Source organism: Egretta garzetta, unplaced genomic scaffold (assembly GCF_000687185.1).
Source record: "Egretta garzetta isolate BGI_Z169 unplaced genomic scaffold, ASM68718v1 scaffold405, whole genome shotgun sequence".
Classification (NCBI taxonomy): domain Eukaryota; kingdom Metazoa; phylum Chordata; class Aves; order Pelecaniformes; family Ardeidae; genus Egretta; species Egretta garzetta.
The window spans coordinates 86,007-99,280 of record NW_009259854.1 but is presented as its reverse complement, the minus strand read 5'-3'; the positions used below and the strand labels follow the sequence as shown (position 1 = coordinate 99,280).

The 13,274-nt window shown below is 42.1% G+C and overlaps 1 protein-coding gene across 1 annotated transcript in view; it reads left to right on the top strand.

Annotated features, from left to right (window-relative positions):
• Positions 1–3,263: 3,263 nt before the first annotated feature.
• LOC104127281 (poly(rC)-binding protein 3) overlaps positions 3,264–13,274 on the top strand; it is a 53,885-nt gene continuing 43,874 nt past the window's right edge. The window contains exon 1 of the mRNA XM_035895481.1: positions 3,264–3,341. Coding sequence (XP_035751374.1) covers positions 3,264–3,341 — 78 coding nt within the window. The remainder of the gene's footprint in view (positions 3,342–13,274) is intronic.

The window sequence follows — 13,274 nt, the reverse complement described above, 5'->3', positions numbered from 1 at the left end:
CAATGCATTTTGTTTTAATCTGTCTTTAAAACTGAAATACTCCAATAACTAACAGTCCTGTAGGTTTACTTTATAAAGCTGTAAATATTTTACCAGAACACTTGAACTCTCAGGACAACTGGGGCAGTTGTAAATGACCTGGCATAGTAAAAACTCTTCTCTCTTCATGGTATATGTATAGGTTTCACGTTTTCTTCCTTATCATGTGAGGTTGCTTTTTTGAATTCATTCCCTTTGTATCTCACACAGCTGCGTAACTCCTTGCAGGCACACACGCTCTCAGCCCTCCCTCAGACATCTGTTCTGCTTCTCAGTACCAGGTGCCAGAGTTTGAGCTTGTTGGGAGGAGGGGCAGAGACAAAATCCTTCAAAAAAATTGGAGGTGGTGATATTTTTAACAATATTTGTGGTGGAATTTCATTTTTAACCTCTGTTTATCAAAAGAACCCAAAAGGCATTAGCTAAAAATGCAGATTTTTTTTTTTTTTCAGGCTTTATCTGGGAAAGGTCAGGCTTGGGTGGGGGTTGGCTTGTTGTCTGGAAAAAGGCTTTCCTCCGAAATTTTTCCCAAAGTGAGCATACTGCTGTAGCATCACAGCAGTAAAAGGCCGTGGCAACTGTAAACCTGTACCTAGTCTGGGATTATTTTTCCCACAAGGGAATACATTTCATTAGAAATATAGCTGTACCCTCATCACTAAATTTTGGTCCACAGAAAGTGGAATACCTTGCTTCTGCTTGAAACACACCCACTATGTGAAATCTTCCAAGCATGCCCTAAGCTACCATGTGGGCTGTCAGAGCCAGAACATTTCCCTCAGCAAGCAGCAAGGAGCAGGTGAGCACCATGGGACCATTCCCTTCCTTAATCTGGGAACAAGTGGAGTCTCCTCTGCTCCTCCCTCTGCCCTTATCAGAAGGGACTGTCATGGTCACCCACTTGCAGACTTTGCTGTGAGTCCTGGTCTAAACTTAAAGAAGCTGAACACAGCCCAGTACCTTTCTCTGTCTTTTCCTACCGGCTGCCCTGGGACATTTTCCCCTCACCCTCTTGCACACACCAGAGGCATGGCCATACTGCTTCTGGTTTTTACCTTCTCACCCAGGCACCTTGCTTCTCTTCTGCTTTTCTTCATCTGGATAGGTGATATGTAATGTAAGTGATAAACCTAGAAATGCAGATTAAATGGGATCTATTTCAGTGGTTGTGGTCTGGGTGGTAGAGCTTATGGTATGAAATGAAATACACTGAAAAATCAGCTCTGGCAATGGAGCAGGTAGGTGGGAGCTGCTCCGTGGTAGCAACTAGCGAACTTGCTTTTAGGAAGGAGGAGCTTAAGTTGCTCTTTCTCCCTCTTTCTTTTCACTTCTCAGGCATGTCTGCCTCTTACTCTTGCAGTCATGGAAGGCACAGAAGCTCTCTGTGGTCCTAAGTACTCCTGCAGAGACTTGAGAAAAATCTCTGCATCTTCCAGCGTACTTCTGAGAGGCAAAACATGAGGAGTGGCTTGGCCACTTGCAGGCTCAGGCTGAAGCGAGAAGCATTAGCTATCAGAGGAGTAACTTTCTGGGATGGTCTTCAGACAATACACAGGGGGCAAAACGCTTAACAAGAGGAAATGACAGTCAGCAGATTTAAGCCAGATAAAGTGGAACACTTTTTCCCACACTAATAATTAGCCTGTGAGACCAGAACTTTTGGAGACCAGATATTCAAGAAGGGATTAGACAAATTCATGGAAGACTAGTCCACCAATGGCTATTGAAAATGCTGGTCTGGATGCAGTCTCCCAGAAGATTCCAAATGCTGATTGCTGGCAGCTCAGCAAATCTGTCAGGGATGACTCCATGCATGTTTCTTGTGCTCTTTCTTCAAGCAATGCTGTTGACTTCTCTCACAGACACCATGCTCAACTAAGATGGGCTTTGCTTTGGTCCAGTGTGTCAGCGCTTAATGGTTCTTAAGATGGAGCTTAATCACTTGATGGAACAGTCTGCATGACACTACCTCTGGCGTTTTTACGGGAATGATCTCGTAGGTCCCTCCAGTAGTTTGGTCCCATGCCTGAGCAGTCTCTGCAAGGGAACAAGAGCTTGCCACGCTGGTGAGGCACTGCTGTATGCTCTGAGCCACAAAATGGCCACCCGGTCATTGGCCAGTGCCCAAGCTGGCCAAATTTTTGGGAAGCTCCAAGATGCAAAGCTAATAGGGTTGTCATTAATAAGAGATGGTTTCTGAGAGGTGTGATGTCTGTTTAAGGGTTTTATGCTCTGTAAGATAGGCCTGAAAAGGACAAAACCAAATAAAGAGTCTCTAAGCCTTTTCTACTGTGGAATTTGCCTGCCTTTGGTAATATTCCTTCCTGCCCCCGTTTTTGTGTGTACTGATAAATGTCCTTGCATTAATAAACTCATGAGGCATCTTGTTTATCCCTACAAAGCCAGCCCTTGCAGCTTTCATTAGCATTTTAGGATATTTATGGCTTTGTAAAAGACTGAAAATCTGCAATTTGTCATTAGGAATTAAGAAAAATCTTCCTTCTACTTAGGGCTGAAGCTCAGCTTTGGCCTTTGAGGGACTGAGCCACCTCTGGGCCTGGTAGACAAAAACAAAATCAGACAGTGCCCAGATTTACAGCAGCAAGTGGCTCTTAGTTACTCAGTTGTCTTTGATAATGTGTCATCCGCTGTTGCTGGCAGGAATCAGTGTTTAGGCTCAGAATTAATTTCTCTCTAGCTGGAGAGAAAACAAAAATATCTCTTCTGCAAGAGGAAAAAAAAAAGAGGTAGTGACAGGGAGAGAAATTAAAACAGCACCAGGCACGTGTAAAAATGCATGTATATATATATTGCATATACACATATGTACACACCCTGCATAGAACAGAGAGAAAGTGCTGTTCAGAAGAAAACATTGTATTTCACTCTGTCGTGCTCTGTACTTTCAGCTTCGAAATCCAGGAAGTTAAAAGCATTTTTAAGGTTTCAAAAGGGAGTTTATCTTATAATTGGTGAAGGGTTAAAGAGTTGGTTGGGGAGGGATAATAATCAAAGGAGCCTTTTCAGCACTAAACTGTAGTCCAGAAAATCAAAAGGAGGAATGTTAATTGGTTTGTACAACATTATATTCTCAGTTCAGAGTAGCTTCAGCCACTCAATGGTACTTTTTCTCTTTTCTCTGTCTTCATAGGTTGATTAAGTGAATAGAGAAAAAAAAAAAGAAAAACGAAGCTGCTTTCAAGTATTGAAGATACAAGGCCAGGATGAACACGAAGGACACAAAAGTGACTGAAGGAGGTCTCAATGTCACGCTTACCATACGTCTTCTCATGCATGGCAAGGTGAAGCATTTACTGTTGCCACAGCAGTTGCCTGTGTATTGAGCGAGTGCGTGCAGTTACTATTGGAGCCTGACAGTGGCATTGACAGAGGGTCCACTCCTCCTCCTCCGACTTGAGTCGAAAGCACCATTGCCCTGACCGAAAAATCACCCCCTGCCTTTCAAGGCATTACACTTAAGTTTGCACTTGCACTGCAGCCCGAGTTCACTGGAGCAAACCCTGCCTCCGACAAACCCGGTTTGAGCAGATCCAGTGGCAGTAAAAGTGCTCTTTCACTGATAGTTAGCCAAATCAGGCAGACCCTTGCACGAGGCTGACCTGCCCACGGCTCGCCTTTCTCATCGCTTGCTGGATTTTGCAGGCGGTTTTTGTTAAGATACCAGTGCATTGACTTATGTGAAACAATTGCCACAGAATTACTGTCTATTTCTGTTGAATGCAAATGGGATAGTTCTTCGTTATTCTGCTGTAGCATCTTATTAGAGCAAACCCCCTGATATACCAAGCATTCATCCAGGTCCCCTGCGGGTTTGTTTTGGGCAGTTGACTGTCGTTTAGTTTCTGTCCAGCGCAGCACTTAAGCATGCAGATAAGTGTGAAATCTGTGCCATGGACAAAGAGCCAATTCAGTATTGTCAGGCTCAACAGTCTGATAGCCGTTTATTTCGCATTGCCAGATTACAAAATGGGCTTTTAATTAAAAAACACATTTCATAGGTTTGTTTGCCTTATTTGCATCAGGCAACACCAGGCGTTTTTAGGCTTAATGAATGAATGTTATATAAAGGAGGTGGTTTTGGCTCTTTCTTAACAAGGGACAGCGAATATATAGATATAATTTTGGAGATCAAATTTGTATATATGAATCTAAAAAGTATTTTTACTCCTAGAATTTAATAACTAAAAATACATTTACATTTTAAAACAGTCCATGCTTTCAACCTATGTCATGAACGCACATGTGATATACCCACAGCACAAATAAGAGACTAAGGTATCTCCCTATGTACTTTTCTTACAGAGCTTCTAAGAAGTATGAGGGGATACAGTTTAAGTTTGCAAATTAAAAAACTCAGAAGTTAGGTTATGCCAGATCACATTCTGTATTTTCAGACAGGCATCTGGTGTGTAAAATCTGCATCTTAAATACAGATCTGTCAAACCAATTTAATAACAGTCTCTCTTATCAAACCCACCTAAAATCTGTGCGCATGTCTGCACTCAAAATTAGGTCTTAGGTGTTGATTCTACTGGATTCTGGTCCCTATCCAGAAAACTGTTTGAACACATCCTTATCCCGGTGGGCCTAAGTAGCCCTACTGGTTTCAGTCAAATTCCTGTGTGCTTAGGTGTGCTTTGCTCTGCTTCTTTCAGAGTCATGCCATTAAAGCAAAAATCAAACATTTTTCATTTTCAGGGCATTTTAGTTAATTTGTGGGCTAGGGGTTTTTTTGAAACAGAAGATACAGTAATCAGAAATGAAATTAGAAAAAGCTAATTTTCTGTGTTAAACACCAATGATTGTGTGTGCAGCCACTTTTAACAGTAATGGATGTCATGTGTCCAATCTTCAATGCATATGTAGCCCCAAGGGTCTAAATTAAACCTATAAAAGCTGCAAAGTTCAAATTTTAAGTGGGATTATACCATGTATCCTCAGTTAACAAGGCACGATGGGTATACTGTTAACTCTCCTATGCTCTAATCATGTATCCTATTGTGCCTAAGTATTGCAGAGAGTACATTAAATCAGAATTTATTTTGGTGATAAAAGTCAGACCCTTATGGTTTCTTTGATGTCATTTCTGTGATTTAGAAATGCTAATATAGAGGAGTGAAGGATGCCTGAGTCAATATGAACTCGGTGTGAGAAGGTCACTCTGAAAGCAGTATGCGCCTCTGAATATGCCTCTGAAAAAGAAGGCGGTGGCTCTTTCTTAAGATTTGTTGTGGTAGTGACATCGCTGGAAATTGCTGATCTCTAATTAGTATTTCTAGACAAAACAATTAACTGAAACAGAGCTTGGGCTGTAAATAACTGGTCATAACTTGAAAGAGAAGAGGGGAATTAAAAGGTTGTTTTTAAAAATAACAGTAGCAAACTGGATTCAGTTAGATAATTTTAAAGTAAGATAATTTTTGAAGTTATTAATTTGTGTGTTTCATGGAAATATGAGGGTCTACCCCCACTAACCGTAAGCTCTGTCTCTAAACCTCTATTACCAGTGCACCTTTGCATAGGGAAGGTCTATGTGTTTTGTGATTTTTGCATTCATTTTGATTGAAAGTCCATAACTTGTGCTACTATGCTTAGTTATCTCGGCTGTAAATCCTGCAGAATTAGGAAATTTTCAGCGTATACTTTTCATGGCATTTGTATATGGGCTTTAAGTCAAGTATGGACATCTTAATTATGCAATTAAGCCTAATTCTGCACCTCCAGACAGAAAAATCAGGATTTGTATGAACGGACAGACCTGCATGAGAGGGTAGGGAATAAAAGAACATTTTTACAACAGCAAACAAAGCAAGTAGCAAAAACCAAAGACAACATTCGTGTCTGGTGAAAGGAAAACAGATGGGAACGATCCTGAGTTCCGTACAAAGCAAGTAGCAAAAACCAAAGACAACATTCATGTCTGGTGAAAGGAAAACAGATGGGAACGGTCCTGAGTTCCGCGAGAATCCAGGGCCAGTGCTTCCCCACAGGTAGGACACCTCTCATCAGCTGCTTTGCTTTGTCTTGCTTTGGGAAAGAAGCGGCTGCAGGTCCCAGCTGAGGTGCTGCGGGGCTTTGTGCAGCCGCCTACAGAAGAGTCTGGGACGGCCACTTGGACGACCAGCTTGGCCGCTCCTCAGTGGCGTAGCAAGATTTGGGCTGGCAACGAGGCAAGGCACAGCCTTGATTTTCTCAGGGCAGAAAATGTGATGTTAAGAGAGGGCAATAATTTTTTTATCTGTGGAAGCAGCAAAAAAGCTTGTGCGGGCCCAGCAAAAAGCTAACTGCTGCGAGGCATACAAGGTTAAGCTCAGGGTAAACGTTTCCAGGGCCTGATATGAAAGGGGTCCTCCTGAGCCAGGACTTCAGAAAGGTGTGTGATGGTGTAAGATGAAAGGCCTAATTTTCATCTTGTGCCATGTTGCATCAGTAAAAAGTTACGATAGTGCGACAGCCCTGAAGAGAAACCAGGAGCAATACAAAACATTTCTCATCCTTTCTTGCAATGAATCAGAGGGCAGGTGTTAGGGAGTACACTACAAAGGCAGCGCTCAGATGGTCTTCACAGCCACAGAGAAGCAACCGTCTCTATTAGCAGGGAATTTCAAAAGCAAAATTAGGAAAAAGTTCTTACGCGGATTTGTAAGGAGGGGAGGAGGCTGCCCGGGCATGCTGCAGCATCCATGACTGGAGGTTTTTAAGGACAAGTTAGACATACATGAACACATCCCGTAAAGCTGCTGTGGCCCTGCAGCCTCCACTGCCCGGGACATTTTTGACTGAGTTACCCGAGTGCTGCTCTGCAGAGGGCAGGAACTGAAGAGCCTTTTGGAACATGTGCAGGATTTGGGTATATAGGGTATATTAAATAATGCAGAGATGCATTTGCATCTTTTATTAATGAGAAAAATGAACTACATTAAGGCATAAAGCTGTTTCATGCATTTCAGGGGAGAAGAACAGGGAATATGGGCTGGGGCTGTTTGCATTGCCCTACTTCTGTATTTTTCACCTAATCCCTGCTGTTTCTTGAAGTAAAATAAGTAAAATCGCTCTGTAGGGCAGAGATGTGAATGGGTACAGATATTTTATTACCTTTGTGTGCTTTAAAAGTAGAATTTCTAGGCAGGATTAGAATATTGCAGTGATTGCAAGATTTCTGCTTCCAGGAAAGGCAAAAATGGCAGCATTTACCCAAATCAGATCAACATTTTTGAAGGGCTTGTGGAACACAAATTGAGTGTGTGTGCTCTCGTGGGTAAACAGTCCCCAGCTATCAGAGCCCTCTGTAAGGAAAGGCAGAGCTCAGGCTCCAAAAGAAACATCTTTCACTTCTTCTTACTTGTTTAGTTTTTGTCAAAATCAAACTTCTTTTGGCTCTCTGCATGTTACAGGGTCTTTGATGATGAAGCTCAATGTTTCTCTCCTATCATTCCTTGCTCACCTTTTGCTGAATTTTTTATTCCCATAACTTGTGGCTGTTTTTTTTTCTTGCTTATTGCCACAGGTAATGAGGTTGGAAGACTGTGGAAAATTGTAGCCTTGCCCACAGGTCTCTGTCAACAGACTTTAGTACTTGACATCTGCAGTGCTCTTGTTCTAGTTTTCATAGGTTCATGCCCAGAAGGAAGTAACTCTTGAAAAAGCACCTACCTTGACTATACTGGATAATGATTACAAGATTTCGGACTGCTTTGGATTTGAACGCAGCCAGTGTTAACAGGCTGATTAAGACTCTATAGACACTCACCATTAAAGTTAATTTTAAATGTGGATGGCAAAGAGACTGTGCTGGTAGAACGATGTTAAAATTTAGGAAAGCAGCTTAATGGAAATTTAAAAGTCGGGTCCATGAGGTGGAACAGGAGAAAGCGTTCGAATGTGCCAACATGGAAAGGGCAGCAGGGCCACAAATCCACTTTGGTCTCCATCTCATAGTGGTGGCATGGGAGCGTCTGCTTCCTCCCTCCAGTACAAACTTCAGAAATAAAAACGCATCACTTCCAAATGCACTACATGAAGGTGTGCATCAGTGAAACTATATTTGGTGCAGTGTAGTCTGCAAGAAACCCAAGTAGAATATGTTAAATACTGAGTCTGAGGAATCTTTTAGAGAAAAGGGAAGGAGTTCAGAAATAGAAAACAAAATGGATTAATGAAGTCAGGTGGTTAGGAGGAACAAGGAAATAATTTACAGGTAGAATGAAGGAGGGGAGAGAAAACTGGTAGGGAAGTAGGACTCTTGCCAAATACCGAGAAGTGTAAATTGGAGAGTTGAGGCAATTAACTGGAGAAGGTAATTTAGAAGATACATGTTCAGTCAGAGAAGGAAATCTGGAAAGCATAAAAGGCTGAAAGGCATCAGATGTGGCAGTGTCTAGAGAGTGGCACGTTTGGGATATGCTGTGTTGCGGAGGAAAGCTATTGCAGCAGAAGCATATGCAATTTTGAATGTATAGCGTTGGTGCATCGCGGGGCAAAGAGACAGTAATTACCTTACGGTTCTTCTGGCAAAATCACACCTGCGGTTCTGTGCTCAGCAGCAGGCACCACCTGTGTGAGCGATGTCGAAGACTGAGCAGAGGGGGAATTCACAGAAAAATAACAAAGTTTTAGGAGGCTGAGGGGACTGTGTCTGGCTTTCTTCAGACATTCTCGTAAATACCTGGAGAGAATAAATACGAGTGTAATGGAGTGCTGTTATTTTGTATGATACAAGTGCTTGTGGCTGGGAATAATGGGATAAAATACATTTTTGAAAATAAATCCTAATAAGGGAATCCCAAGAGAAATTCCTGGTATTGGGATTTTTATGAGGTTCTGGAAGTTTCCTAAGCAGATTTTCAACATGTCTGGGGAAGAGCAGCACATGTGCTACGTAGAATGTGTAATTTGCATTGATGGAGGAAAAATAGATGACTGGATGGAGCTTTCCCTTTCCTGATACCATTTGCTCAATTATATATTTCTCATAGTTTCAGCAGTAGTGAACTAGAAAAATGAACCTGCAGTCAAATGTTCGGGTTTGGACAAAACCCTACAAGTCTCTTGATTTTTAGGCACTAAGCTACCAGTACTTACAGCTCAATTTTAGATGCCCTGAGGATCTCTATCTCACAGGCACTGGAAGGACTGGTTACAGCAGACTTGCATCCAGCTTCAGTGGTGATTTTCAGACATGTTGGTGATTGTTTTATGATGCTATATATAGATTTTTTTCAAGAAAGAGAAAATAAATTTAGACTCATTAAGGTGATTGATTGCTCATACTTAACAGCTCAAATATAGACAGAATAAATTCATGGAGAAAATTGCTGTTTTCATCAGTATTTATAATACAGTTTTTGCATCAGGGATTTCTTTTAGTGGCCACTTTTTTGTGCCTGCTTAATTGCCCCCTGAGAGGTTGTAAAGCAAGCACAGAAATAATTTTCCCCATCTTGAAAGCAATGCCCTTCTCCTTCCCCATTTTTTTCTTTTATTTTTTACTTATTAAGATATAGCCTACCACAAAGTAGCTTTAAGAATCACCTTTTCAGTAATTTAATCCAAGCCGTAAAATGCCAACCGAGCCAATGTTTGTTCTGTTCTTTCTAGTTTCCACGAACACTGTCAGGGTATTATGAGGATTGCCTGTCCTGCCTATTGCTATTATAGTTCTTGTTTTGTTTTTTGCATTACTGTGTTACCTAAGAGCTCTAGTCATGGAACAAAACTCTTGTGTGGAAATACAGAAGATGTATCTCCTCTCAGTGTGTTTGTAGTAACAGCTGAGAGTTTCTTACTAGCCTAAAAAATCTACAGAAAGGACAAAAGTCTTTTCCCCCAGCCCCTGGGCACTGCATGTCCCCAGAAACAATCTCCATAGCCAAATTTTCCCACTTCTGCCAAACAGATTTTCCTCATCGGTCCACAGCTGTAATAACCTGAGATTGCAGAAGGCACGCACCCTACTCAGTGCTGCTGCTTCTTCAGCGGAGGCACAGAACTGGTTTGGGTTTTGGGGGGAAGGCTGGGAGGTTTGGTGTGAAACTGAATGCAAATTGCTTTCAAAATCTGCTGTCAAAAAGCAAGTGAGAAATGCCCATTAGCACAGCTGCCCAAAAGATGGTAAATGGATCTGTGGAAGATTCATAACACTGGCATCTCCATCAGAAAGACCATAATTTCGATGTTTCCTCATACATGGCCACATTTGTTAGCATGAGATCTGTCTCACTAAGGGCTTGGACTGCAGTGTCTTACTAAATCAGGGCCATTAGCATCAGACAGTGACTACTGAAGCATCACCTAGGAACAGGAGATCTCCCGTGTCAGTGAAGTTAATCCCACATAATTCCAGAACACAAATCAGACTCTCAGTTTATCCGAGGCAGCCATTTGTTCCCTGCAGTAGACATGTTAGATCATGTTTCCCAAAACTGACTGAGACTTTTTTTCCAGCCTTTGAAAAATGCCGATGCCCTGTATGCTCCATACAAACACATTGTTCAGAACGTCTTTATGGGACGTGTTCCTGGGGTCTTCCATGCAAGGATCTTCATGAATTTATACAAGTATTGGCAGCTCTATTCTCAGAACAAAGCGAGAGAGTTGGGTTATGTTATGCCTCTTTAAGTATGGGAGAAAGACAAACGGTGCTGGTCTAGAAAACTTTATCACAGAATAACAGAATGGCAGGGATTGGAAGGGACCTCAGGAGGTCATCAAGTCCAACCCTTCTGCTAAAGCAGGTTCACCTAGAGAAGGTTGCATAGGACGTTGTCCAGGCGGGTTTTTAATATCTCCAAAGAAGGAGACTCCACAACCCCCCTGGGCAGCCTGTTCCAGTGCTCTGTCACCCTCAAAGTAAAGAATTTCTTCCTGATGTTCAACTGAAACCTCTTATGCTTCAGTTTGTGCCCATTGCCCCTTGTCCTGTCACTGGACACCACTGCAAAGAGTCTGGCTCCATCCTCATGACATCCACCCTTAAGATATTTGCAACTATTTATGAGATCCCCTCTCAGTCTTTTGTTCAGGCTAAACAAGCTCAGCTCCCTCAGCCTTTCCTCATAGGGGAGATGCTCCAGCCCCCTCATCATCTTTGTAGCCCTCCTCTGGACTCTTTCTAGGAGTTCCTCATCCATCTTGAGCTGGGGAGCCCGGAACTGGACACAGTACTCCAGGTGGAGTCTCACTAGCGCAGATGTTGTCTGCTGTTGCCAGGATGCCTGCTTGTCTCATGATGGATGTGCTTCCCCACCATGGAAGGCTGTATTTCTTTCATTTCAATGCTTTTCTAGCAGGCTTTTTTGTTTGTAGACCTACTGGTTCTACCTTATCCTTGCTCAGAGAAAGCAAGTAGGTATATGCAATCAAAGCATTGCCTGAATGAATTGCAGGCTTTAGGATGTGGCCTGTGCTTTGTCAGATGCTTTGGAGTGAAAGTATTTGTTCTTATATTATTTCTTAAACGTCTTTTCCTTCTGGACTTGGCCTTTATCTCAAGGCTGCTGTGAGGTTAGCGTTCCATTCACCCCGAGGCACTGATAATACAAGCTGCATGCAACATGGTAATAGAGCGAGACCTGTGCTTTTATATGGCCTTGGAATAGCTAGCTGGTTTGTTTTGATTTCTTGGGCCACAGTAACTATTAAACTAGCCTCACGCTTAGAAAAATGATGGAATTTCACATCTTATGTTTACAGATCGAAGGTTAATCTTTATACCAAGGTTTGTTACCATTTGTTAGGCTTCTTGTTTTCTTAACATGACTAATTGATTTGTCTTGTTATTCAAAGGGCACACCAGATAATTGATTAGGAAAGAGCTTTCTCCTACAGCCTATTTTATATCTCTGTTTAGTCATTTGCACCATCAAGAGCCCTGCAAAAGCCCTGGCTCAAAGACTTTTCTGCTGCCACCTTTTGTTCTGCTGGTGCTGCCTTGCCCTCAGGTGACCACAGATGATGCAAAAACTGCAGAAACACCTTTCTGCTCTGCAATGGGCCCTCCTCTCCCTAAGGAGTGTTCATTAAGAGTAAAATCATCCCAGTCGTGAATGAGATGTGCAACTAATACTGTATGCCGCATTTCAGCATGAAAGAAAGCATCCCCTGTTTTTACCATTGCCCTTCTTCGAGTTATCTGCAATGAACTGGGTGGTTGGCTAGCAATATACTTTACTGATACTGAACAGTCTACCAGTGCTTGTTGGTGATGTTCACTTCTTGTCATTTTATCTATTTCATTAGAAATGGCATATGAACGAGAATTATAGACATAAATCAACTCAGCCTCCCAGGTGAAAGAATTATTTTCAGGCTATCTGAAATCAGCACCTACATTTCAAATTTTCCTGGGGTTTCCCAAAGTGACACTGTTGAAGCCCAAGTGTGAGACTGTCCTGCTTGAGATTAGAAGGCATTACCTGAGCTGTGTACACTGCACAATGTGAAACTCAGGCCCCTTTGGTGAATCTCAGATAGGCACCCCAAACTGCTGTCATTTCTCAAAGGAAAGTTCCTATCTATCTCTTTGGTGCCTGTATGTATATATTGACTTCACACACAAATATATAAATGTATATGTGTGTGTAGGCGTATGTGTTGGTGGACATTGACATGCACACACTTGCAGCTTTTAGGGGACATCCTATTCATCCAGCACAGTTGCTGTGGCATATCTGCTTGTGACAGGTGGGTGTTTGTATGTTGAGGCCAAGGAGCTTGGATAGTACTTTTAGCTCTGGCATCAGTCTGCCAGGTTGCCTTGGACCTGTCTTTCTACCTCTGAGCTCTAGTTCCCCCATTTATAACTTCTTTTTTTTGTGCACTGATTTTCGGTCAGCTGTTGAAATGTGATTGTATGAAAGCCCGTAATTGTTATTATATAACGTACTTCCCCACTGTGTTTACGCGTAGATGGTTAGTCAATAAATCAATCTGAAATTGATCATAAATACTTACCTTTAGCTTATATTCCTGAGCACTGGAAAACAGTAAATAGTCCAAGAGCTACTAGTATACGCTAGTAGGCAGTTATTGGCTAAGACAGCTAAATCAAACTCCTGTCTGACCTGCAGTGAGGCAGAATTTGACATCAACCATAGAACTCCTCTCACTGAACTTCAGTGTCAGTCTAGGTTTCTTCTACTGCAGATGGAGAAAGACTAAACCCTTGGGAGTACACTTCTTCCTTCCTCTTTTAGGAACAAAACATCCTGTGTTAC